Source organism: Castor canadensis, chromosome 6 (genome assembly GCF_047511655.1).
Source record: "Castor canadensis chromosome 6, mCasCan1.hap1v2, whole genome shotgun sequence".
Classification (NCBI taxonomy): Eukaryota; Metazoa; Chordata; class Mammalia; order Rodentia; family Castoridae; genus Castor; species Castor canadensis.
Window position 1 is genome coordinate 174,927,814 of NC_133391.1, and position 23,218 is coordinate 174,951,031.

Genomic DNA, 23,218 nt, shown 5'->3' on the forward strand with positions numbered 1-23,218 from the left:
CTTTGCCAGGAGACTGGGCCCAGGAGGAGGTTGAGACAGGCCAGGGCACCACCTGGAGAGGGGAGGTAGACTTGGGGCTCCCTCTCCCACCTCACCTTCTGATGGCCTTCTTCACTCAGTCCATACAATCCCATGTGTATATCTGGGAAAGAAAATGGCCTGTGCTGAGTTTCTTAAAGGGAAAACCCCCAAAGGATGGCTGCTTCCTAACACTGCCGTGTATGCCTGCATGCTCCATGGTGGTGGTGGTATTTCCGGAATTTTCTTTTTTTCTAGTGCCTCAAATTTAGATATATATTATTAACTTAACCCACATACATATTCTGAGGGCCAAATGCTTGCTGCAGGGCGGAGGCGGCCTCTGAAGTTCTTGGGTGAGTAGGGGCTGTCTCCACATTTGGCTTTCAGATGTACTGTGCTGCAGAGCTGATGCGTGATTAATTTTATTCATAAAATGTTAATCACTTCATTGTGAGATGTTTTTAACATTCAGTGCAGAGAGCACCTTTCTAATTTCTCTTCCCACCATCTCGCAGATGTATTTAATATTTTCAGACATCGCTGCAGCTATGCAAGGAACTAGCAATTAAGCATACGTTTAAATCCCAACAACAAGCAAAGTTATGGCAGCCACAAACAAACAGGAGGAGCCAGCTGAAAGACTGAAAGTGACCAGCTCCCTCCCAAGTATTGTCACCCCAGCTACCAAGCAGTCAGAGCTTCTTGATGTTCCTGAACACAAAGAGCAGTCTCATCCCATCCCAGTGTCCTGTCCAGGATCTATAGATCCTGAGTGCACCGTGGAGATAACCAGCTACCATCTTCGCTATCGAAGAGGGCACAGCAGAATAAAAATTAAAATAAAAGGACTTTAAAAGTTGGAATTAAAAATAAAAGCTTTCACTCTGGGCAATGTAACCTGCATTCTGCTACCCAGCTCTGGCCCCCCATGGGTGCTGAAACAGTGGGTCCACGGGCTCCCATGTCTGGGTTATGTAGAAAAGGTGGCTTTGGTGAGTCCATGGATTTCTCTGGATCTGCTACAGCCTGGTCATTGTGTCCCTCACCCTGCCAGGGCACTCAGGACTCTGGATTAAAGGATCAGAGACAACCTGGGTGTCTTCAGAAAACAAACAGCAGCATGCAGAAAGGGCCCAAAGCCCCCCCCCCCCGCAATGAGAGGCAGGAAGGTGACTGCTGGGCCCAGGCCCAAAGTCTAGGTTGCTGCCCCCTGGAGAAAAATGTTTCTTCTTCTAAGGCAGGCAGTGGGTGGATCAGAGGGGGTCTACCCCCACTTGATCACAGAAGCTGGGACAGGAGATGGAGAAGTCACCCAGGCTTACAGCTCACCCCCTTGCTTCTCTCCAAAGCTTAGGGCCACCTCTCTTCTCTACTTTCCCATTTAGGGCAATCTCAGGACTTCAGACCTCAAAAGAGGCCTCCTCCAGTCCAGGGACCCAATGTGACTTTTTGGCACACAGATGACTTTTGGTGGACTTCAGAGACTTTGCCTTTGTGGGCCTCGCCCTCCATTAAAAACAAATACTAAAAACACACTTTACAACTGTCTTGGTATACACAGATATCATACGTTAATACAATCTTATCCACCTCAAAGGTGCCTGTATCCATTTGAAAATGATTTAAACCATTTTCATGTACCCCTAAAAGTGTGGGGCCCCAGGTTCAGGCTTCTTGTGCTGGTGTCAGTGGCTTAGTTGCTTGTCCTCCCTGAGCTGGGTGACTTTTAGACACCCTCATCCTTGCAGATCTACTTGCAGTCCCCCAGATTGACCCTTGGAGGCTTTTTCAGCTCCAGTTCCAAAGCCATAATTAGAGTGCTTATTTGGGGGCCCGGGAAATCACCTCCCTAGCTGACCTGGGCCCAGGAGTGATACTGGTTCCATTTGGAAGCTATTCTATGATGGTCGGGTTTCAGCTCAAGGAGTGTCAGGAGACCAGGCCCACTGAACACCTTAGAGGTGGGGCCCGTTTCTTCCCCTGGCTCTTCATTCCCCAAATCTACCCACATGCAAGTGCGCATGGGAACCCCTCAAGGTGGGTGGGCTTCGTGGCTACCCCCAAGGCGTCACATCCCTCTCCACTGCTCCTCTGGATCTTCTGACTGCCATCCTGCATTCCATCCAAGGCCAACCCCATATCTTCAATGTCTGCCTCTCCTCCCCCAGCCCCACAAGCGACCCTCCCTGGGCTTGACTTCCTCTCTTCCTTCCCACCCCTCTCCTTGCAGTACCCACTGACAAACTGGGTCCTATAGCTTTTGCAAGCAAGCACATTTTGTGTTCTCAACTTCCTCAAAATTCGGTATCCAGAAACCCCAGGCCCCTTCCAGAAGCTCCCACTCCTTCAAGAATCCTGCCTGGTTGAGACCAGGCAGCCTGCAGCCTGCTGGTGCCCTCGAAGGTAGAGAAAGGACGACCGCGCTTCAGGTCCGCGTTCGCATCTGGTGCAGGCAAGGTTTCCAGCGCATGGAGAGAGGACTCGGCCCAGTTCCACTCCTCCTGTTGGGCGCTCAAGGCAACCCTGGGTGCTGTAGCCCCGCCATCCTGTCCTCTCTCTCTCTCTCTGCTTCCTGTCCTCCCTGTCTGCTTCCTCATCTTTGCCAGAGTCCCATCTACAAGGACGACTGAAACTTCATAGGGCATGATTCATTGGGTGGTGCGCCCCTCGGAGCCAAGGCGCCCATTACATTAATCAGTGTCAGACTGCTAAAACCGAGATGTGAATATGAATTCTCCATATTGCAGGGGAGATAAATGTGCCAGTGGATATAATTGATCGCAAGACGGAGGGCCGGACAGTGGGAGCTGGGAGACTTGTGAGACTCCAGCCGGTCAACCATGGGGGTTGGCGCCTACTCCTCCAGTCCAGCTGGCTGCGGATGCAGGAAGGGGATGAGCCTGGAGGACAACCTAGACCCTCTCCCTTCACCTCTGGCAGGCCTGGGCAGAAACAGATGAGCGACCCCTGGACTGGAGTTGCTTCTTGCTTTCCCACCACAAAGGCTCCTAAAAGAGAAATCCTCTGTTCTGTACACGGCTTGTCAGCTGTATGGGCTACCTGCACCCTGTGAAGGAGGCAGAGCCCTATGTGGGGAGCTTTGCTTCTGTGGACAACCCTCACCTTTCCTGCCTTTTGAGATCAATCTCTTCCCTGCCTGTCACAGGGCTGACCACACACTCAGAGCTGGGGGTGGGGAGCACACCACCTCAGAAACTTCCCCAGGATCTTCCATGGCTTTGGTGTTAGAGGCAAAGTGGTCTCCGCAATTTATATGTCCACTGTCCAGGCTCAGATCTTTTTTTAAAGATGAAACTCTGGGCCCATGGGGGTGCTTCTAACCCAGGTCGAAGCAGACACTAAAAATAAAAGTTGCAAAAACTCTTTTCAAGGCTTGATTAAAAATTCATCTCTAGCTTTTCAATAGAGAAAAATAACTGAGTCCGGCAGTGTGATTTGTGTGCGTGAAAATTTGATTCTCACTATGGCCACAGACCCTTAGTGACTTCTAGACCACCGCCTCCTGTGGCCTGAATTCCTGTCTGTAGGCTCATGGCTCAAGTTGACCCAGCTGCCTCTGCAGCAGCCGGCAGAGGTGGGAACATGGTGGGGGCACAAGATTTGGCTGGGGAACCAGACACCAGGGCTATGAGGACCCATGAAGCCCTGAGGGAGTATAGAAGAGGGATACCTCTGGTTTAGCAATCCCTGTCCTGACAATGAAAACACATCGCAGGGAGCCCTAGGCCCACTCTCTTTCCCCAGGTGCCAGCCTGTCGGCCCTCCAAACAAACAAAGACAACAACTGGGTGACCCCTGGAACACAGAGCAAGCCCCATTGCCACAAATCTAGGTCATGCCCCCAAAGCCCCAAGGTCCAGCCCTCCCAGATTTGCTGGCACCAAGCTTCAGGAGCGTGACTTCGGCGGCGACATCAACGCCCCATTCCGCTTTCGGACCATAGAGGGCGCCTAGAGCACGTCCATTCTGCCTGAGAAACTGCTCCACAGCGGAGGCAGTGGGAGCCCGCGGGCCGCGGTCCACTCAGCTCGGTGGCCCAGCTCCTCCAGGGCTCCCACCCACCCCGCACCGACGCGCGCTCCCACGCGCAATATTTCCACTCGCCCTCCGCTGGGCCCTTCCTGCCTGGCTCCTAGACGCGGTTCCTCCAGCCCAGGGGTCCAGGAGGAGCCCTTCCCTCTAAACAGATCTGAAAGAGTGACAAGGGCTGCAGGAAGGGCGGCCATCCGGGGATGCTTTCTGTCCTCCGAACAGCTTCCCTCTTTCTCAGCAGGACAGGAGCAAGGACCACGGGGTCCCAACTTCCCAGCCGCGCAACAGCTGAGCGCCGAGTAGCCCGGAGCCACACGGGGCAGACAGCAGGTCTCAAATTCCTGGGTGTGCTGTCCGGGGACCCACCGTGTCCGACTTCGCAGACCCAGGCTTCTCCCCACTAAGCGGGTCTCCCCGCCGCACACATCCTCGCTAGCAGTTTTTTAATGTTCACTTTCCTAGTTGTCAAGAAATCCAGTCATCTGCATCTCAGCAGCCCGCGCCCGCTGGGTTGGTAAAGTGAGGGGGACTGCGCGTCCCGCTCCCAACGCATAAGTGGCGGGAAGTCCCACCGGCTGCGGTTGTCCAGGCTCCCTTCCCACCCGTGTGGCGTCGGAGGCCAGCCCCTTGCGCATTGTTTCCTAACAACGCTCCCTGCCGCCTCCTCCCCTGCCCGGCCGGCCGCGGCCATCTGCATGACTATTTGTTCCTAGCTCCCAGGGTGCGCGCGATCTTGGGGTAAAGACGCAGACTGGGGACACTGAGGTTTAACCAAGTGTCCTGGCAGATCAAAGTCCCTCCTCTCTTCGCAACCCACAGCCGCCGTGGCCCCCTGGCATACACACCAGAGCACCCCGGAACCGCACCCCTTCCCTTCCATGCGGGAACCTTAAAAGAGCCTTCCAATTTCCCTATGATACACAACCGAGTAACTACAAAATACATTTAAAACATTATTTCATACTCCACTGCTTCCACGTTCTACCCAGAAGACGATCTCACTCTAACATACACTGTTCAACTAGTTAGCAATTGATTTTGAATCTGAAGTTCTCTTTGGGGATGTGATTGGAAATTCTCGTCAATTTCCTCCCATTTTTAAAATCCACTTTCAAATACTGTTTTGTGAGCTGCCTAAAATTGAACGTTTTACGCCCTGAGAAAGGCTGCCCCAGATAAAAATGCTTGTGCAAGCGTTGGGGAAAAAAATGTCAACAATAAAATAAACTAGAAACAACAGTAACAAATTCAACAACCCCACCACCACAACCAAAAGACTGCGTTTGAAACACCAGCTTGGCCCTCCTCCCGAGGAGTCTCCAGGTACACCGCACACTCGCGCGTGCGCACGCACGCACACATTCACGCACCACACAGCAGCAAGAGCACCGGGCTTCATTTCATTTAGTTTATTAGACAAAAATATATGATTTAGACAAGTTTGCTGACGCGCTATTTACAATCTGAAATCACTCTATATACAGAAAGTAAAAACAAAGAAACAGAAAACACAAGCACGTGGAGGCATTTGCCAATTCGGGTAATCAACCCGAGAGTGGTGACAGCCACCCGAGCTGCAAGCAGAGGCCTGGCCGCCTGTACGCGAGCTCGGGCTGGATGAGCCCCTTTCTGCAGAAAGCGATGGATGAGAGTCATTGACGTCGTCGTCATATTTGTCCTGTACACCAGTCTGAAATATTTGTCTTAATTCCTCCCTCATCCCTCCCTCCCCAACTCCTCCCCCCTCCCCCCGCAAAAGTAAAAGACGACCCTTAATCAGGCAGACGGGAGGGCTGCTAGGATCCGTGGCGTTCCCTCCTGCGGGGCCAGCGAACTGCATGGGAAACAGCGAGACAAGACAGGAGCAATGTCAGTGGATGGACGCTGAGCCACCGCGTCGCCGCTTCTACCAGCACAACCGGAGGAGGCGGGGTCGCAGCCCGCGCGGCTCCCGGCTGGGGAGAAACTCTCGTCTACTCTGCTTGCGCGGCGCGCTCAGAGCTGGCGGATTGAGTCCCTCCAATAAAGACTGCGCGACCCCCACCGCTGCAGTGCCCAGCGCCGCCACGGCCCAGTCAACCCCCCAGCTCCACCCCGCCCCAGGGTAAAAGCAAACAGCACTCACTTGTCCCGTACTGGCTGGAAGGGTGATTTTAACTGCTGTGCGGGCGAATCCGGCCTGGGGATGAGGTCTCTCTCTGCGAGGGAGCAGAAGAGGCAAAGGGTTAGGAAAGGGAGACCAGCGTTGGGACGCACTGGTTCAAAGCACCCTCCTCCCCGTCGATTCCGTTCCTGGGCTCAGGTAAGTTACCTAGAAAAACGTTTTCTGCTCTCCCTCAACAGAGGCAGGCCCTCCGACAGACCACCACTCACTGGAGAGACCCTAGGGCTTCGACCTAGGTCCCCTCATTAATCCACCCCTGCCTCCACCCCCAAACCCACCTCTCTCCAGGTCTCTGTATTCCCAGCCTGGATCAAGGGGATAGGGCCCTTTGGCACAATACCTGGGAGTGCAGGGCTGCTACGGGTCGAGGCCTTGTCAACATGGAGCCCACCAGTGGCACCCGCGACCGGCGGCTGCGGAGGTGGTGGCGCAGGCAGATGAGGACCATGGGGTGCGGCGTGGGGCGCGCTAACGCCCAGAAAGGAGCGCATGTTCAGCAGCGAACCCTGTGCGAGGAACGCGCCGTTGGTCCAGTTGGAGAACTTGCCGATGTGGCAGGTGTACAGTCCGTGGCTGGGCAGAAAAGCAGGGTGTTGCAGCGGCGCGCCTGTGGGTGGCCCGTGTGCGCCGGGGTGGTTCGCGGGCGGCGGAGGAGACGCTTTGGGCGCGCCGTCGGGGCTCGTAGCGGTCTCAGCCAGCGACCAGATCTTGGGTTTGCTGTGCGGCGCGCCCTGTAGGCCGACTGTCGCGGCGCCAGGGCTCAGCAGGCGCGTGCTGCCGGGCTCTGGGACCTCCTTGGCCAGGCCCAAGGGCGAGTCTTGGGGCTTGAGCACGTCGGCGGCTGACAGTGGCGAGCTCTGATCCCGGGCTAGCGAGGTAGGGGCTGTGGGCGCGCGAGGCGCCTCGGTCTTGTCCTCCTCGTCCTCGTTGCTCTGGTCGCCATCATGCTCGTCGATCTTGTCAATGTCGATGCTCTCCAGATCAATCTCCTCGTCGTCCTCGGCCTTCTCGGGGTCGCCTTCGGTGTCGCTGCCGAAGAGGGCGCCGTCCTCCTGGTCTTTGCTGCGCGCTCCCCATGTCACCTTGTTCTCCTTCTTGAGGCGCCGGCGCGCGTTGGCGAACCAGGTGGAGACCTGCGTGAGGGTCATCTTGGTGATGATGGCCAGCATGATCTTCTCGCCCTTGGTGGGGTAGGGGTTCTTGCGGTGCTCGTTGAGCCAGGCCTTGAGCGTGCTGGTGCTCTCGCGCGTGGCGTTCTTGGGCCGCCCGGGATCCCCGTATTGAAACTGGCCATATGGGTAATAGGCCGGCGCCGTGTGGGCTGCAAAGGTGGCAGGATGCACCCCAGGGTTGTCCTTGAGTTCATACTGCGAGCCCTGCAGCCGTGGCAGAGCAACAAAGAGAGAGGATGGAGGTGGAGAGAGAAAAAGAGAGGGAGAGATGAGTTCCCCAAGCTAGTAAAGTCTGGGGCAGCCGCTCTTGTGGGTTCCGGGGCCTTCTCTGACACCCGATCCACTGGGGAACTCCTAAGCAGTTCGCAGGGCCTTGGTATGTTCCCCAACACAGGAGGGCCCCCAATCCACTTCTGGGGAAGAAGGGGGCTCAGAGTCAAGGGCCGACCCCACAAACTGTGCTTAAACTCATCTCATCGTGGAAATGTTTTTGGTCACTCTAGAAAAACTTCTGGAAGCAGTGCACTTCCAAAAGCGCAGCACCAGAAGTGGCCCCCTGGAATTTCCCTAGGCCGAGCTGGTTCCCACCACCACCATCCCTTCCAGGCAATCGGATTTCCAAGTTTATCTTACCCGCTAGCTAGAGGTGAAAACCTTTTAACAAGGTTGATGTAACAGTTTCTCAAAACGTGAAGAACCCAGAACTCCAACCCTCCACCCCTTCCGCCCCGAAGAGGTCAATCAAAATAAGCCATCCCTGGTTTTCTTCAGGTCTAATCCGCCAGTAATTTAAAACGAAAGCAAGTTCCTTTTACCTCCCAAAATAATCTGCATATAATGGTTTGCCCACACTTAAAGGGTCGGTGGTGGTGACAGGTAATTTAAAATTTTAATCCTGGCCATCAGCAACAACAATCGCAAAAACACCGTTTGTTTGTTTTTTTTTAAATACAAAAGGGGGGCTTTATCCGGTAAACTATTAATGCCAGGCCACCCCCCCACCCCCAGCAGCCGGCTGTGAGAAGGGGAAGCGGTTCAGTTTCCTGGGCCTCTTTTGGTTACTTTATCTCTTAAGTTTGACTTTGATCTGGAGCGAGCAAACACAAACTGTTTGCAGGCATTTAGAAGCTGTGATTTATTTGCAATCAATATTCTTTTTATCATCAGTAGTAAAACACAGCAAGTCAAATTATCCCATCAGGTTTTTTGGTAAATAACATTTTATCTTTCTAACAACCTCATTAGGCCTCATTATTACCATAAATTGCCCAGACAGACGCTCACTCACAATTTTATCTTTTGACTTCCAAAGGCTTGGAAACCTAGGCCTGGAGTGGGAGTTTTGAGTTTAAGCTTTCTGTCCAAGAACCGGCAGGAAACCTGGAGGTAACACAAATACCTTGGGGGAGAGTTTTTACCTATTTTCCCTTTAGTGAAAAAAAAAAAGAAAGAGAAAGAAAAAGCAAACATCCAGCACTGCCCTTCCCACCTCACCACAATGGGAGCAGAGACCCTCACAGCTCCCCCTCCCCCACAAGCACACACGCAGGGCTCCCAAATGGCTTACATCTGTATTCAAAATTTCTGTTAAAAAAAAAAAATCCATCCTCCATTTAGAAACTCATCCAGTGGCTATGCTAGCAAAGGAGGACTCCGGGACTCTAAAAGTTGCAAAGAGCAGATTTCTTTGACTAATTAGTTCGGTGAGTGAGGCCACACAGAAACGTCCCTGTGGCCAGAATTCGTTTTTTGCCTAGTCTTTGCAAAACGGACTCTGCGCTTTTCAAATTATTTTGGTTGTAATTGTAAAGAAGACATTTCGGCCTTGTCTCTGCTGGGAATTCTTTTTGAAAGGACACCTTGTAAATCTCTCATCGCTTCCCGGGCATCCCCCGGGCCTGAACAGAATGGGGGCTGAGGTTCCTGGGTAGCGAGCGATCTGAAAGGCAGCTGCGGCCGATTTCGGAGAAACAGGCTTTCTTTCAAAAGTACAAGAAAAGTTGCAGGAGAAGAGCCCGCTGCTCTGCTCGTGCACGGTAGGCGGGTATTTAGGCCGTTCTTTGGCAGTAAGGATAAGGATAACTCGGAGATGCGTGGAAATTGCGTTACCCAGCGGGCGGCAAGGCAGCTGAGGGCCCCGACCCCCGCGCCCACCTCGCAATTCACCAGCCGCCCGAAGTTTAAGCAGCCCTGACCTTGCAGTCAGACCGAGGAAAATGGATCATCTGGACGGACGGACCGACCGGTGCCCCCGCGGAGAATTAAATTTGCACCCCCTCCCCCATCTGACACCCACTGAGGCAGGAGAGTGAGAGGACACCATTTATTTAAGTCCAGGGACACTGATTTTTTTAATCCACCATTATGTAACTGGGAAAGAAACGTGCTTTTCTTCCAGTGCAAATCAAATGGAAACTTTAGCAACTTATACAACTAAAAGCAAAAACCGTTTCAGACGCCATCATTTATTTCTACTTAATTTCTTTAAATCTCGAATTCACACACACACACACACACCAGGAAGAGACCTCTGCATTCCGCCCATACCTATTGCCTGGACTATTTGACCGACTATACTAGCCTTTGAAGGGTTCCCTGCGGCAAACTCGGGGGCAACTATCCCCGCATTCCCAAAGAGGGAGAAAAATCCACTCTTCTTGGGCCCAGTTTAGAAACTAAAGAGGCCGCGCGGACAAGGCCCGCGGGCCGGAGAGGGGAATCCTGGTAAACTGGGCCGGGCTGCCGGAGCCCCGTGGGCCCTGCCCTGGTGCCCAGGCCGCGCAGGGCGAGTTTGCCGTGAACCGCGAGCGAGCCGCGCTCTTGGGCCTGCTCCTACGGCCTTTCTCCACTCCCGCGCGATCCTCCTCCGGCTCCGGTCTTCCGCCTCCCCAGCCAAGACAGCCCTGCGGTCACCACCGGGCCTCTCCGCGCTCGGGAGTCCCTAGGGGGCGCGGCCTGCGCCGCCCCGAACCCATCAGGACGACCTTTCCCGCTCCTAGCCTGGGCCGGGTCCAGCCGTCCTCCGTCCCTCCCGCGCGTCCCGCCACCCCTGCCCCGGGCCCCCAGGCGCGTGGATCCGAAGGTGGCCGAAGGCGAGGAGGGCGCTGCGGGGCGGGCGCACTTACCATCTGCGAGAAGAGGCTGAGATCCGCGGCGTAGGGCAGGAAGGCGCTGTAGTTGGGCGCGCCCGCGTACGGTCCGGCCGCGGCGTACATGCCCAACACCGAGGTGACCGCGGCCGCGCCAGCGCCCGCGCCCAGCTCCGCCGCCCCGGGCCGGCCCGACGAGGCGGCGGCCGCAGCAGCCGCGGCCGCAGCCAGCACCCCGGGGCGCTCGCCGCCGTAGGCGCCCGGTCCCGCGGCGCTAAGGTACTGCGGATAGCCCAGCTGCGGGAAGGACATGTCCGCGGACTCCGCGGCGGCGGCGGCCGGCAAATATTAAAGGGCGGGAGAGGGAGGCGGAGGCGGGCGGGGGGGCTGGAGGGGACCCGGCGCGGGCGGGAGAGGACGGCCGGCCCCGGGGCGGGGGCCCGTCGCTGCTCCTCGGCCCGGTGCTCGCTGGCGCCCGGCTCCCGGCTGCGCCCGGATCCGCGATCGCGCGCCGACTGCGGCGGCCGCCCTCCGCTCGGCGGCGGGGCTTTCAGACACAATTTGAAGTTGATACTTTGATTGGCATCCCCTTGAGCGCAGGCCCCGCCCCTGCCTCCCCTCCCGCCCCCTCCCTGCCTCCCGCCCGCCCTCGCCGGCCGCTCCAGCCCCTCCCGGCGAGCACGTGGTGCCCCGCGCCGGCCCGGCCACCTCCTCCTGCTGTGGGCGCGCGCGGCTCAGCGGCCCGTGCGGGTCCCGAGGCCGAAGGCTCCTTCCCGAGCTGCCCCCGCAGCTGTCTGACAACCTGTCGACATTGGTTTATAGCTGTCTGACACCCGGTTTTGCATCCGAGGTGTGTCCCTTTTTTAACAAAAACAACTTGGCGACTGCTTTTCTGTCGGGCGGCGGGGAATGGGGCCGGCCGGGGCAAGGGTGACAGCCAGTAGCCAATGGCCTCTCCTCAGAGGCTGGAGCTGAGATGCCTCACCCGACATCTTCGGCAGAAGGGCACCCAGGCGCCTTCCCTGCGCGGATAAACCGGCGTGCCATGACACCTCCGACGCGTGGCGTGGCGTCCCCATGCCTCCAGTGGGTATCAACAGATCATCTAGAAATGGCCGGCCTCATCGCACTTGGTGAAGCGGGAAGTGGCCGAGCTCTGCGAGCTTTTCCAATTGTAAAACTTTGAGAAAGGGCCAGCTAGCTAAGAAGTCACAGCCTAGCACTGGTGGACTTTTGGGGGTGGGGGAAGGGGAAAGGGGGAGGGAGGGGCCTTTTCTTTGCAGAGAAAGCGTCTTCACAGCTGGAAGAAAACTTCTCCCACCCTCTCCCGCCCCTGGCGACAGGGAAAGCCTGCGTGGCCTGGGCGCCCACGTTTGTCCCCTAGTCATGCTGACGCAGGGAGCAAACTTACAGGGAGCCGGTGCTGCGGCCAGCCAGGGGACTGGGGCAGCCACCTGGTTTCCTACCCCGAGTCCCTCTCTTCCTTCCGCCTTTCTACTCTGTTCTCAGACTTTCTGGAAGAACAAGCAGATGCCTTTGGTCTCGGTGCGCGCGTGGGGTGTCCCTTGGTCACTTGAGGCCTGGCCATGTCTCTCCCAGGATCAGATGCCAAATGCAGGCTCCTCCCCGCCACACAGGCGGTTTCTGCGCTGGCTCCCTGGCGGGATCTAAGAGTGTCCAGGTATCCCCCAGCTGCTCCTGGGGCATCTTTGCATGCCCACAACCTATGTGGCTGCCTGGGCAGGGAGAGCGTGGCCGGGGTGTTTCCAAACACTGTACTCTGCAGGAATTTAAGTCTCAGGTTGGGGCACCAGTCTCGGTTTAGGCCCTTTAGGGCTACAGGATGAAGCCTTACTGTCTTGACCCCTTCCAGCTGTGCTGCTGGTGACCAACACCACAGGGACCTGAACACCGGCCAGACCCCCACCACCTTCCCCCCAAGTTGTGCAGAGCCTCCAGGCCTGGGACTCCTGCAACATCAGGAAGGCACAGGTTTCCTGGACTTGAGGACAAGACACTGAGTCATCCCCCTATAATTAGCCACACTAAGGGCCATAATAGTAATTAACAACTTGCTCCAAAATCAGCTTAATTTTTCTCCACTGAGTCAGGCCTTCTTCCTGTTCATGCTGTTCCCCAAACCTGCCTCTGCACATTCTAGAACCCCCCCATGGAAATACCAGGCTCCTTTGCCTGCTTTGACATGGATTCTGTGTATGTGTGTTAGATGGGGTTGGGGGGAGGAATGAATGGATGCTGGGAGCTCCAGCTCTGGGAAGTTCCTAGCTGTGATTTCTTCCTGGTCCCCAGCCCACCCCTTCACTTTCTAACCCTAGGACAGACCTACCATTGATTCCCATCACCTTCTTCCCTGTACTTTCCCCCTCCCCCCTCACCACCACTGCAAGGAAGTCACAGCACTGCCCTGGCTTAGCAAAATCCAGTGTCCCAATTCAAGGGAGAGGTAAATAAAGGTGAGATAAGCATGCCAGTGTGACCTGGAGAAGGGGGTGGGATTTAAGTACAGAGACACTTGTTAGTGTCAGGATTCAGCTACTCTGATTGATTACTTGCTTCCCACCTGCTGCCATCACACTTGCACCTCTTAGCCCACCCCTTGGAGAGGGACAGAAGGAACTTTGTCCTGACCCTCAAGCAGCCCAACAATGCCACTTCCCTGTGCTCTGAGTGCATCACCTCCACTGGAGGCATGAAATGAGTGTAGGCTCTGGAACACATCACATAGGCAAGGTAAGTGGGGAGGGCCTGCTGGGGCCTACTTGGGACCTGCCCTTTGAAACCCATCTGAGGACTAGGAGTGCTAAGAAACGGGCACAGGCAAGCCCAGTGGGTAGACTTCCCCCCCCCCCAGAGAGCACTGAGAAGGTGCAGAGTGGCGATTGTGGCCCATTCTCTGCCAAGAACCAGACCAGGACTGGACTGCAGGCAAGACCTCTGTGCTTAAAACCAGTTCTGGGAGGTCTTAGCAGAGCTTCATTGTTTCTCTTGTGTTTCTTTGACCCTGTGCCCCAAAACTTGCACCCTGCAATGGAAAGAAGGAGAGAGGAAGGAAAGTGGAAAAAGGAAAAGGGAGGGAAAAAATTGCCTCCAAACCCTCGAATTGGAGATGGGGAGGGGCGGAGAAGCAGCAAGAAGCTTCTGGCTTAGGTTGCCCTTTCCTGACAGTTTTTAGCATCAAGTCAATGAGTGGGTTGAGAGCTTGATGGTCTCAGGGGCCCACGCACTGTGAATAGGAACTTTGGGCCCGATTTGAATATCGTTTTCTGGAAATCAAAAACCCATAAGGACGCCGACCAGGCTCAATAGCCATCCTCTCAGCGCCCAAGGGAGGGAAGAGGAGGGAAGACCCGGATCCCGCGGGGGTTCCCTGGCACCGCAAGAAGGAAGATGGTGGGGCTACACCTGCCGGGCCCTCGAGAACCCAAGGACTGAGCCTTGTGGTGTAGAATCCCCAAGCCGGGAGACCCACTCCGGGATCCGGAAGGGAAGGGTGGCTCCCGCAGCCCAGCTTCTTTCTGGCCTGATCAGATCCAGCAGTGGCTGCCGCTTCGACACTGTGCCAGACGCAGAGCCAAAAGGGTGCAAAGCCAGACCTAGGGGTCGCTGCGCGGTGGAATCAGAGCTACTCCGGGTTGGCGTCCCGGATCCGGTCAGGGAGCTCGAGAGCTTTGGGACAGACTCCTGGCAACGACAGAGGACTGAGACTCTGAAGCGGGACCTCAGGGACCCTGGGCGCGCCCCAGCCCGAGGCCGACGCGGGCCCCCGGGTGCGGAGCGCGCTCAGGACGCTCAAAACAAACAAACAAACAAACAAAAAAATGCCGAGAGGCCAAGGGATGGGGGCGGGGAGCGGGCTTGGTGAACAGCGCGCTTGAACCAATTGCATTTGTCAGTAGGTTTTAAGGCTTGATGGAAAGTGGCCTGGCTCGTTTGGGGCAGTTTTCTAACTAAGAGGGAATTGCTCTTACGGCTCCGAAGATTGGGTTTCCTCTCCCTAACCCTCCAAGACTGCGGATCATCCAAGCTCCTCACCCCCTAGGGTTCATTTACTCTGAGGTTAGACAAGCCCACAGCGTCCTCGTTACCATTCCATTTCTTCCGAAATAATTCTCCGCTGATTCCCAGTCTCTGTCGTCCGCGGGTCTCTTGAAAAGGAAGAAGCTCCTCTTTAGATGGATAGCCGGCCTGGCGCCAAGATCCAGCGACACAGCCCCGTCTGGGACGCAGGCGGGTGTCGCAGAGATCCTTGCACTCTAGCGTTCAAAACGGCCACGCCATTCTCTGCTCCGTGGAGAGCGGGGCTGCCGCGCGCGGCCGCGGCTCGGTGGCGGCGCTGACCCGGCCTGCGCCCGCCGCGCGGACCCCAGCCAGACCCCCGCCCCTAAGCGCTCTGATTTATGAGTCTTGTTAAATACTCATTAGGACTTTGCACCTTTCCCCAGCAGGACCTGGGATGCCACCCCGCTTGGCTACAGAGAGGTGTTGGGCAGCTGAATATGGAATTACTAGGCCCGCGCGGGAGCGAGCACCTGGCTGCAACCCCTGCACGGGTGGGTGCCAGTGCCACGCACCGGGCAGAATGTGCTGCCCGGCCCACCGCCCCTAGGCCTGGACCCTTGGGTGCTTGGCCCTCACGCTCCTGCTCAGAACCAAGGGTCGTGGTAAGTTCCCCCGCGAGGGCGCAGGGCTGCTGGAACGCAGTGGCTGGCAGAGGGTGCCCAGGACGGATGAGCAAAGGGCGGTGGGCTGCAAGAATCAGCGCGAGTGACTCCGGAAGGAAACCCCGGAAGGAAACATCCAGAAGCGAAGGACGCGAACGGTCAGATGCCCAGGGAAGTCCTGCACCGCCGGACACTGCACGCTAGCTCCAAGTCCAGGGACGCTGCGCTGCCCTGATGGCTGCAGGCCCGCGGAGTGCGCTCCCCTTCCCGCATCTTTGCGAGTGGAGCTGGGCCTGAGTTTCCCACAGATGAAGCGCAGAGGAAAGACCGCAGTGGCTCGGCCTGGAGTTCCCTAATGTCGCCATGCCTGAATGTCGGAGGAAGTGAATTGCATGCGTGCGCATACACGTAAATATTTTATAAATTTCCCCTTAATTAACCAGATCATCTCCATTATGCCTTCACTACAATCAACAGCGACGGTGCGAAGGTTCTCAGGGTTTATAATTTGATGTCACCAGACGGTTGCTTGGGGGCAGAGGCACAATCGCCGCGCCAGCTGCACTTGTATTTATTTGTTTTTCTGCCGTGTTCCTGCAGGGCTCCATTATGCAGTTTTTAATTAGTTTGTGTTTGTATTTCACCCGTCCCAAATCAATGCCATCCCGGAGCAAGACGATGTAAATTCTTGCAGTACAGGTGTCGCTGCCTGCTCCCCTACGCTAGCAAACGCGTGTCTGACAAATGAAAGCCCAGCTGCTATGCAGCCAACTGTCAGCTCTCAGAGCTGAGAGTTGCAGATCAAAGCCAGTGGGGACTTCTGGGCCCGGTGGGCGCCTTGGTGAATGCGCTCCTAATATCATTAGGGGGGCAGCGGTAGAGCACAGCATAGGGGACAAATGACTTTTCATTTTCCTCAAAGCCTGTGGTCGTCTGGACAGCGATGGTCTGAGGTATCCTTCCAGTTGGAGCCTTAGGGACGCTGGCTGAGCTTCACAAGCAGCCAGGATGGCTGGTGGTGTTTGTCAGAGAAAGATGCTGGTGACCCCTTCTTCCCTCCTAACCAGAGCAAAGCCCAGAACTTACTCTGAAATATTTAGAACACCCCCACCCCCTTCCTGCCCACCCCGTGTCTGCCTTCTCTCCTTCTTGAAATGACCTCTGTGGATAGCATGTAAATCCATTCCTCCACCCACTGGGAGATTCTTTTAAAGCTTTCTTTTTGTTAGGAGTAAGACACTGTTCATCTTTAACTGGGGCACATAGAAATTATGATTCAACAGCAGTGTATATTTAATTAGAGTAATCTCACTTGAATTTAATTACCTAATGAATTATTTGTTTAAAAGTTAGAACGTCTTGTTTGCCAAGTACCAGGCAGACCTCTGATAAGAACTTCTGTTAGAAGGACCTCGCAGTTTAAATGCAACATGTTTAAGGTTTGTACTTCAACTCTGGGAGTCTGTGACTATTCCTATATTGCTCAAAGGAAGCTGTGGGCTGGGGAACACTGGGGTGCCGGGCTGAGGGGAGAGCAGACATCACTCCAGCCAGGCAGAGGCTCTGTTCTGTTATGCACAATTGCAAATTAATATCCTTTAAGTCTAGTTTGTTTTTAAACTTATTTCATGTTGTTTTCAGTGGCATTTGTTGTTGTTCTAGAGGAAGCCAGGACACTTGTCTACTCCAGGACTCAGCATTGTTGGTCAGTATTGATGTTGACAAGGTGCATCTTTCAGGCAAGTCGGGACACCCACTGAGTGCCAAGCTCCCAGGTGCTCTTCCCACTCTGCTTCTCTGGGGCCCTCAAGCATCCACACTGGCAGTGAGGAGTCTTTCCTAAAATCTTCTCAAGCTAGCATAGTCCTAATGGAAACTAGCATAGTCCAAATTTTGACTTTAACCCTGAGATCCTAAACTGTCACATGACTTCATTTCCTCTTGCTTCCAAAAGCAAGAGCAAATGGTGTCCAGCCATGCCATCCTTTGTGGGAGGTTCCAAAGTTGTGTCCCTATGATGCCAAGAGCTGCTGCACCTAACGCATGACCCCCAGTGGAGGAATCTGCAGGCTATCTCACACTGCATCTCTGTGGTCCACAGTCAAGTCGCCGCAGTGACAGCCTGCATTTCCTTCTCTGTCCCATGAAAAGAAGGGAGCACAGGAGAGACATGCATATGGGGGGTCAGGTAGGGGGAAGAGCACGTTCGCCCTCTTGCTGAAAAGAAAAGAAAACGAGAACACCTCAAATGGACCTGGCTGAACTTTGCTGTCATTCCCATTAATATTTCATTGATCAAATGCTTTAATTGCAGTCAGGGGCACCATTGCCACAAAAATTAAATATTATCAATATAGTGTTCAGCCAGGTAGGCATGAGCTTGTAAGAAAAATACAACAGCGGATAAGAATTGTCAAATTCATTTCTTTTTGGAGTCTGTGATTTTCATCATAGCTGTGCATTTTGAAATTGATACTCTAACAACCAATGCAGTTAAGTCGTAATATAAACGTAATCACATTCAATTATGGTTACAGTAGCCTCTTTCTCCCGAAGAACTGCATGTATCTAAACACACTTTTAAAGATTATTTATAAATTTACTTCACATATTCTTCCAAATAACAACTGACAGTAACAACCAGAAAGGATGTGAGATAATAGGTGGGGAACCATAATACATTTCTCAGATCTGAGCAAATCCAAAGATGATTTCTTAGTAAGACCCTCAAAGGAAATGATATGTGTGGAATGGAAGAGGGGGAAGACACAAAATGGCACATTGGTGCTTGACACTTCCAGAAATGTTTGAAATTTTGACCAAACAGTGATACAACTTCCTATCAGCTTTCAGCCATTTATATTACTGAAGATAAAAGCCAATCTACTAGAAATTCTTTTAAAACATCTATTGACAAATATCCGCCTCCAAAACACAGCCTGAGTAGAAAGTTCAGTGCGTTCCTAAGGATGTGCCAGAGCTCGTAGGATGTCCCTTCTTAGGGCTATCAGCTCAATGACAAGGTCCAACAAACTCTTGGACTCCTGTCTTGAAGGTTAGCAGGTATTCTGGAAGTTTCTGAAATGTTCAGAAGACACAGAGGGCCTACCAGCATTTTCCAAGACCATTCTTAAAGAAAAATGTAGGGTAGGAGATGGATCTAGGGAGAAAACCTAAAACATCCCCTGACCCAGGGGTCCTTGGCTGGTCTTGTGCTAATCTCACTCCTCCCAGAGCTCTTGGCTGAGGTCCCACCAGCTCCATCCCCCTTACTTAATGCCAGACAAAAATGCATAAAGGGTCCTCAGGCCTCCTAACTTTCTAACAGCTTTAGGGGTATGTGCATGTGCACCCATGGGTGCATGCATGTGACAGGTGAGAAGAGTGTGGGGATGGAAGTAGAAGAAGTAGAGGGAATGTTTTCTTCTGGCAGTCACCATTCAGCGATAAGTTGACCCACAGAACATAACAAGCAGGAGGCCAATCTAGGCAAAATCCCCAGGGGCAAAGCTCCCCTTTCCTGTCCCCATATTGCCTAGTGTCCTGCCAACCTCCTCAGTTGCAAAGTCCACCGTCAACACCCTCTGCTGCCCTCAGGCAGCCCATGTATATCTTCAGTTCCAGACTTGGGGCTCATTGCACCCTCTAGTGAAAAATCCATGTGGCCCAGAGCCACTCTTGGAATAGATGGTGGGTGAAACAGAGCTTTTCATTTCATCCAGGATGTTCATTGACTGACAGAGATGATAGGGTGATGGAGGAAGTCAGGGACAGAATTTATCATCTCACAGTCCTAAAAGCACAAAGTCCATGCTTTCAGTTGGCAAGAAAGTTAGTTGGTTTCTGAGACCTCTGCCCGTGGCTTGTAGGCAGTCACCTCTGTGCTTGGACATCCCTGGTATTTCTTCTTCTTATAGGATGCCAGTCACACTGGATTAAGGCCCTCCCTTAAGGGCCTGGCTTTAAACTTAATCACTACTTTTGGAAGGTCTGCCCCCAAACACTGTGACATTCTAACGTACCACAGCTAAAGGCTTCAGCCTATGAATTTAGGGGACCCAGAACTCCGTCCTGATGCCATCCATGGCCACCTGCACTTCTCCCAGCCCAGGTGACACCCCAGGTCCTTAGTGCTTCTCACCTTTGGGGCAGAAGGCCTTGGAAGCAGACTTGGAAATTTTTCCTTTCCAAATTAAACAAAAACATACTGTCTAGGAAAGCTGTATTATTCTGTATGTTAAAATATTTTAACATTAGTTATTATCAGAGGCTGAATTTTCAAATCAGATACTGTCTATTCAGCTATAAAGGACTTTTGGGTTTATATCTCTAGATTAATAGTAAAATCTCTAGGTTTGAAGGAAGTGCAACTGAGTAAACGAATTTTATCTTTGTCCACACGAACTCTGCTTCTTCACTGTTGACTCCAAGGCTGTGGGTGAGCAGGTGGGATGCATTCGTAGACCACAGAGGCCAGTGTCCCCAAACTTTCCATGCAGTGGTGAACCAATCGCACTATTGTGACACCGTTTCTAGCATGAAAATCCCCAAGCTTTCATTTCAGTCCCATTTCCCGGGATTTGGACAGGGCAACGGAGCAACAGTTACGTCCATCAGGACACATTCGATTGGCTGAGGAAGAATGGGCATCGGGAGAGAAAATTTGAGCCCACTGCTGTCTTTCATCAGGGCCTACGCCTCACTGCCAGCAAATGCATTATGACTATGGCGGTGAGAGTGGTGGCAAAGGGCCAGTGATCATTTTACAAGCTGAAGGCTCGTGACATTATCTCTAGGGTTGAGTCAAGTGGTTTGTCTAAGGTCGCTTAGCAAGTGTGTAATAAATCCAGGATTAGAATTTTGGCACCCTCTTCAACAGTCTGCGTGCTGGGCCGGGGCAGACAGGCTCCGGGAGTTCTTCATGTAAGCCTCCTCCCTTTCAAACTCCACGAGACCCCCGCTCTCTGCCCTCCCAGGACCAGCTGCTCCATCGCAGGGGCCAGAGGGGCACAGCTGTGCTTTTGTCCCTTTCTCCCCCTCCTCCTTTTCCTCCACTCTCTCCTTCCTTGCTTCTTTCTCATTTATTCTCCTAAGGGTTTGTGGGAAACCATGGAGAGAAAGGAGCAGTATCTTGTGCTAAATTAGGCAGGTGTCTACGTGTCTAAAGCAGACATTAACTGCAGCCCATGCAGACACTGTTCTGCAAGGCAGGCATGGGTGCTAGGACACAGGCCAGGTATGACACCTTCAAATCACCCCATTTACCTTGCCCTGCATGGTGCCAGGGCTCTGTGCAACCTCTTCTCTTCTCAGGGCACCAAAGCTGCCTGCAGGCCCAGAAGGAGGGAGGCAGCTTTGCCCTTCCCAAGGGGTCACTTCCTGTCCTTCCTTGGGCGGGAGAGACTGACATTGGCTCTGTAGCAGGAACAGTGAGTTTAACCGTCGGCTGAAGGACACTGGGGACTCTTTCGCCTTGTTCTTCAGACAGAACACCTCCACTTTCCTCATTTTACATTTTGAGTTTCCAGCTAGGACTTTGTTTGAAAAAAAGATTGTATGCCCAAATATGAATCTGAAAAATCACCAGCATTGTCAAGGTCTGATTCTATCACCTTTGATTGATGGTGTCATAAAAGAGCACGTGTCAACATGTCTCCTTCAGGATCAGATTCACGGGTCTTCTATAAGTCTGTGGAGCATGGAGTCATCGCTTAGTTCAGGGTTTTAAAGTATGATGCATAAAATACTCAACAGAGCTCTGGAACAGCAGGGATGTCTTGTCATTGCTTACATTGGTGAAAATCATTTACTTGCAAGTGGCTTCTTAGCATAAAAACATCCAGAGCATGGTGCAAAGACCTGTGCAGTAGCTACTTTTGCGTCACTCTGAATTAGTTACCTGATAGACACAACTTAAGGGAGGAAGGAGTCAGAGGCTCTGTCAGTGGTTGGTTGGCTCCATGCTCTTGGGCAATACCGTGGTGGTGGGTGTGTGTGGCAGAGGATTTCTTCACCTTGTGGTGGACAGAAAGCAGATGAAAGGAAGCAAACTAGAAAACTAGGTGTGGCAGTGCACATCTGTAATCCCAGCTACTCAGGAGGTGGAGACAGGAGAATCATGAGTTGAAAACCAGATCTGGCAAAACAAAAATAAAAACAAGAGGGCTGGAGGGGGTGTTTCAAGTGGTAGAGCACTCGCCTAGCATGCTGTTGGGTTCAGTAATCCCCAGTCCCCAGTCCTGGGGGAGAGTGGGAGAGAGAGAGAGAGAGAGAGAGAGAGAGAGAGAGAGAGAGAGACAGGCAGACAATGGGGACCAGCATAACATTCCTTCCTTCCTTCTTTCCTCTCTCCTTCCCTCCCTTCCATCCTTTCTTTTCTTTTATTCTTCCTTTCTTTGTCAGCACTGGGTTTTGAACTCAGACACTTGCAGTTGTTAGGCAGGTACACTACCACTTAGGTCCCTTCCCCATCCCTTTTTTCCTTTGCTTATTTTTTAGGTAAAGCCTTATGTTTTCCTACAGGGCCACCACCCTTGGAAAGTGATTCTCCTGCCTGTGCTTCCTGCAACAGGATTAAAGCTACACCCAACCATGCCCAGCTTATTTGTTGAGATGGGGTCTTGCTAACTTTGTTTTGCTCTGGCTGACCTCAGGCTTACATCCTCCCAATCTCTGCCTCCTAAGTAGATGAGAATATAGCTGTGCACACTTTCTCACTACGACCAGCACAACTTTCAAAGGCACACACATAGTTACCTACTTCCTCCAGCTAGGTGCCAACTCCCAAAGTTTCCAAAACCTCGCAAAATGCCTCCACATCTCGAGACCAAGCTTTCACCACATGGGCCTAAAGGGGACATTTTGTGTTCAGACTGTAACATTCCACCCCTGGCCCCCAAAGGCTCATGGTCATCTCACAATACAAAATGCATTTGGTCCATCTCCAAGAGCCTTCACAGACTTAACAATTCCAACATTGTTCAAAAGTCTAAGACCAGAGTGTCTTCTGAGCCTCAAGAAAAAACCTTAGCTGTAAAGTCAAAAAGAGCATGACATACATCCAAGATGAAGCAGCACAGAGTAAACATTCTCTCTCACTGCAAAGGGAAGGAACCAGAGACTAGCAAGGATAATCAGGCAGAAACAAGACTGCAGCCTTGCAGGGCACACCCTAAATCCTGCAGCTCTACATCCAGCATTTGGACCTTGCAGTGGTGTGGTGAGATCACCAGTGGGATAGGGCAGCTCCACCCCCATGGCTTTGCCCTTTCTCCCTTGAGCTGGCTCCACTCACTGCCTGCAGTTTTCCTTGATGGACGGTCCACATTCCTGGCATCTCCACCATCCTGGGGTCTCCCTCACAGCATCACACATGACTTTCTTGGGGGCTGCCTGCAAGGATCCTGACCCTGCCATGGATCACCGAGCCTCCTGGGCTTTCCTTTGAAATCTGAGTGGAAGCCTCCATCACCCCGTACCTCTTGCTTTCTGCACCCCTGCAAAACCAGCCTCACATAGTGAAGCCACAGTCTGCTCCCAGCTTGGGCTGTAGCCAGGCTCCTTGGACCACAGCTGCAGCAACCTCTAAGTGCCAGGTAGCTGAGCAGAGAAAACATTTCCTTAAGCCTGGGTGAGCATAGCATGCAGGCAGGTGGTTTCCCTTCCCAAAGGAAAATCTTCCCCAAAATTTTACAATTTTACACCCTGGAGCTGCAGTGCCTGGGGTCTGTCCAATTTCTGAGATGCCCCAAGGCCTCTTCCCATTGACCCACGTGCTCTGCTTCTGTTTAATGGCACCACACCCTCCTTGTCCACAACTTTCACTTGCTCCTTCTCTGGCCAGACTACACGTTTTTCAAATCCTTCTGCTCCAATTTTTGCTCCTAGTTCTCACTGCAAATCTGGCTCAAAGCCACCAGCAATGACCATTGAGGGTCTGAATGCTGTGCTGTGTTGAGCTGCCCTCCACTAAATGAATTAGCTTATCACCTTTAAACTCAGCCTCCTACAAAGTATCAGGACAGGGACAGAATGTAG

At 53.3% G+C, this 23,218-nt stretch overlaps 1 protein-coding gene across 1 annotated transcript; it reads right to left on the reverse strand.

The window, feature by feature from the left end:
- Positions 1 to 5,468: 5,468 nt before the first annotated feature.
- Positions 5,469 to 10,872, reverse strand: Irx1 (iroquois homeobox 1). Its single transcript, XM_020154657.2, has 4 exons — positions 10,536 to 10,872; positions 6,579 to 7,614; positions 6,200 to 6,272; positions 5,469 to 5,908 (listed from the first exon to the last, which is right to left on the reverse strand). The coding sequence occupies exons 1-4, from the start codon at positions 10,809 to 10,811 to the stop codon at positions 5,851 to 5,853; spliced, it is 1,443 nt and encodes a 480-aa protein (XP_020010246.2). The 5' UTR covers positions 10,812 to 10,872; the 3' UTR covers positions 5,469 to 5,850.
- Positions 10,873 to 23,218: the final 12,346 nt, after the last annotated feature.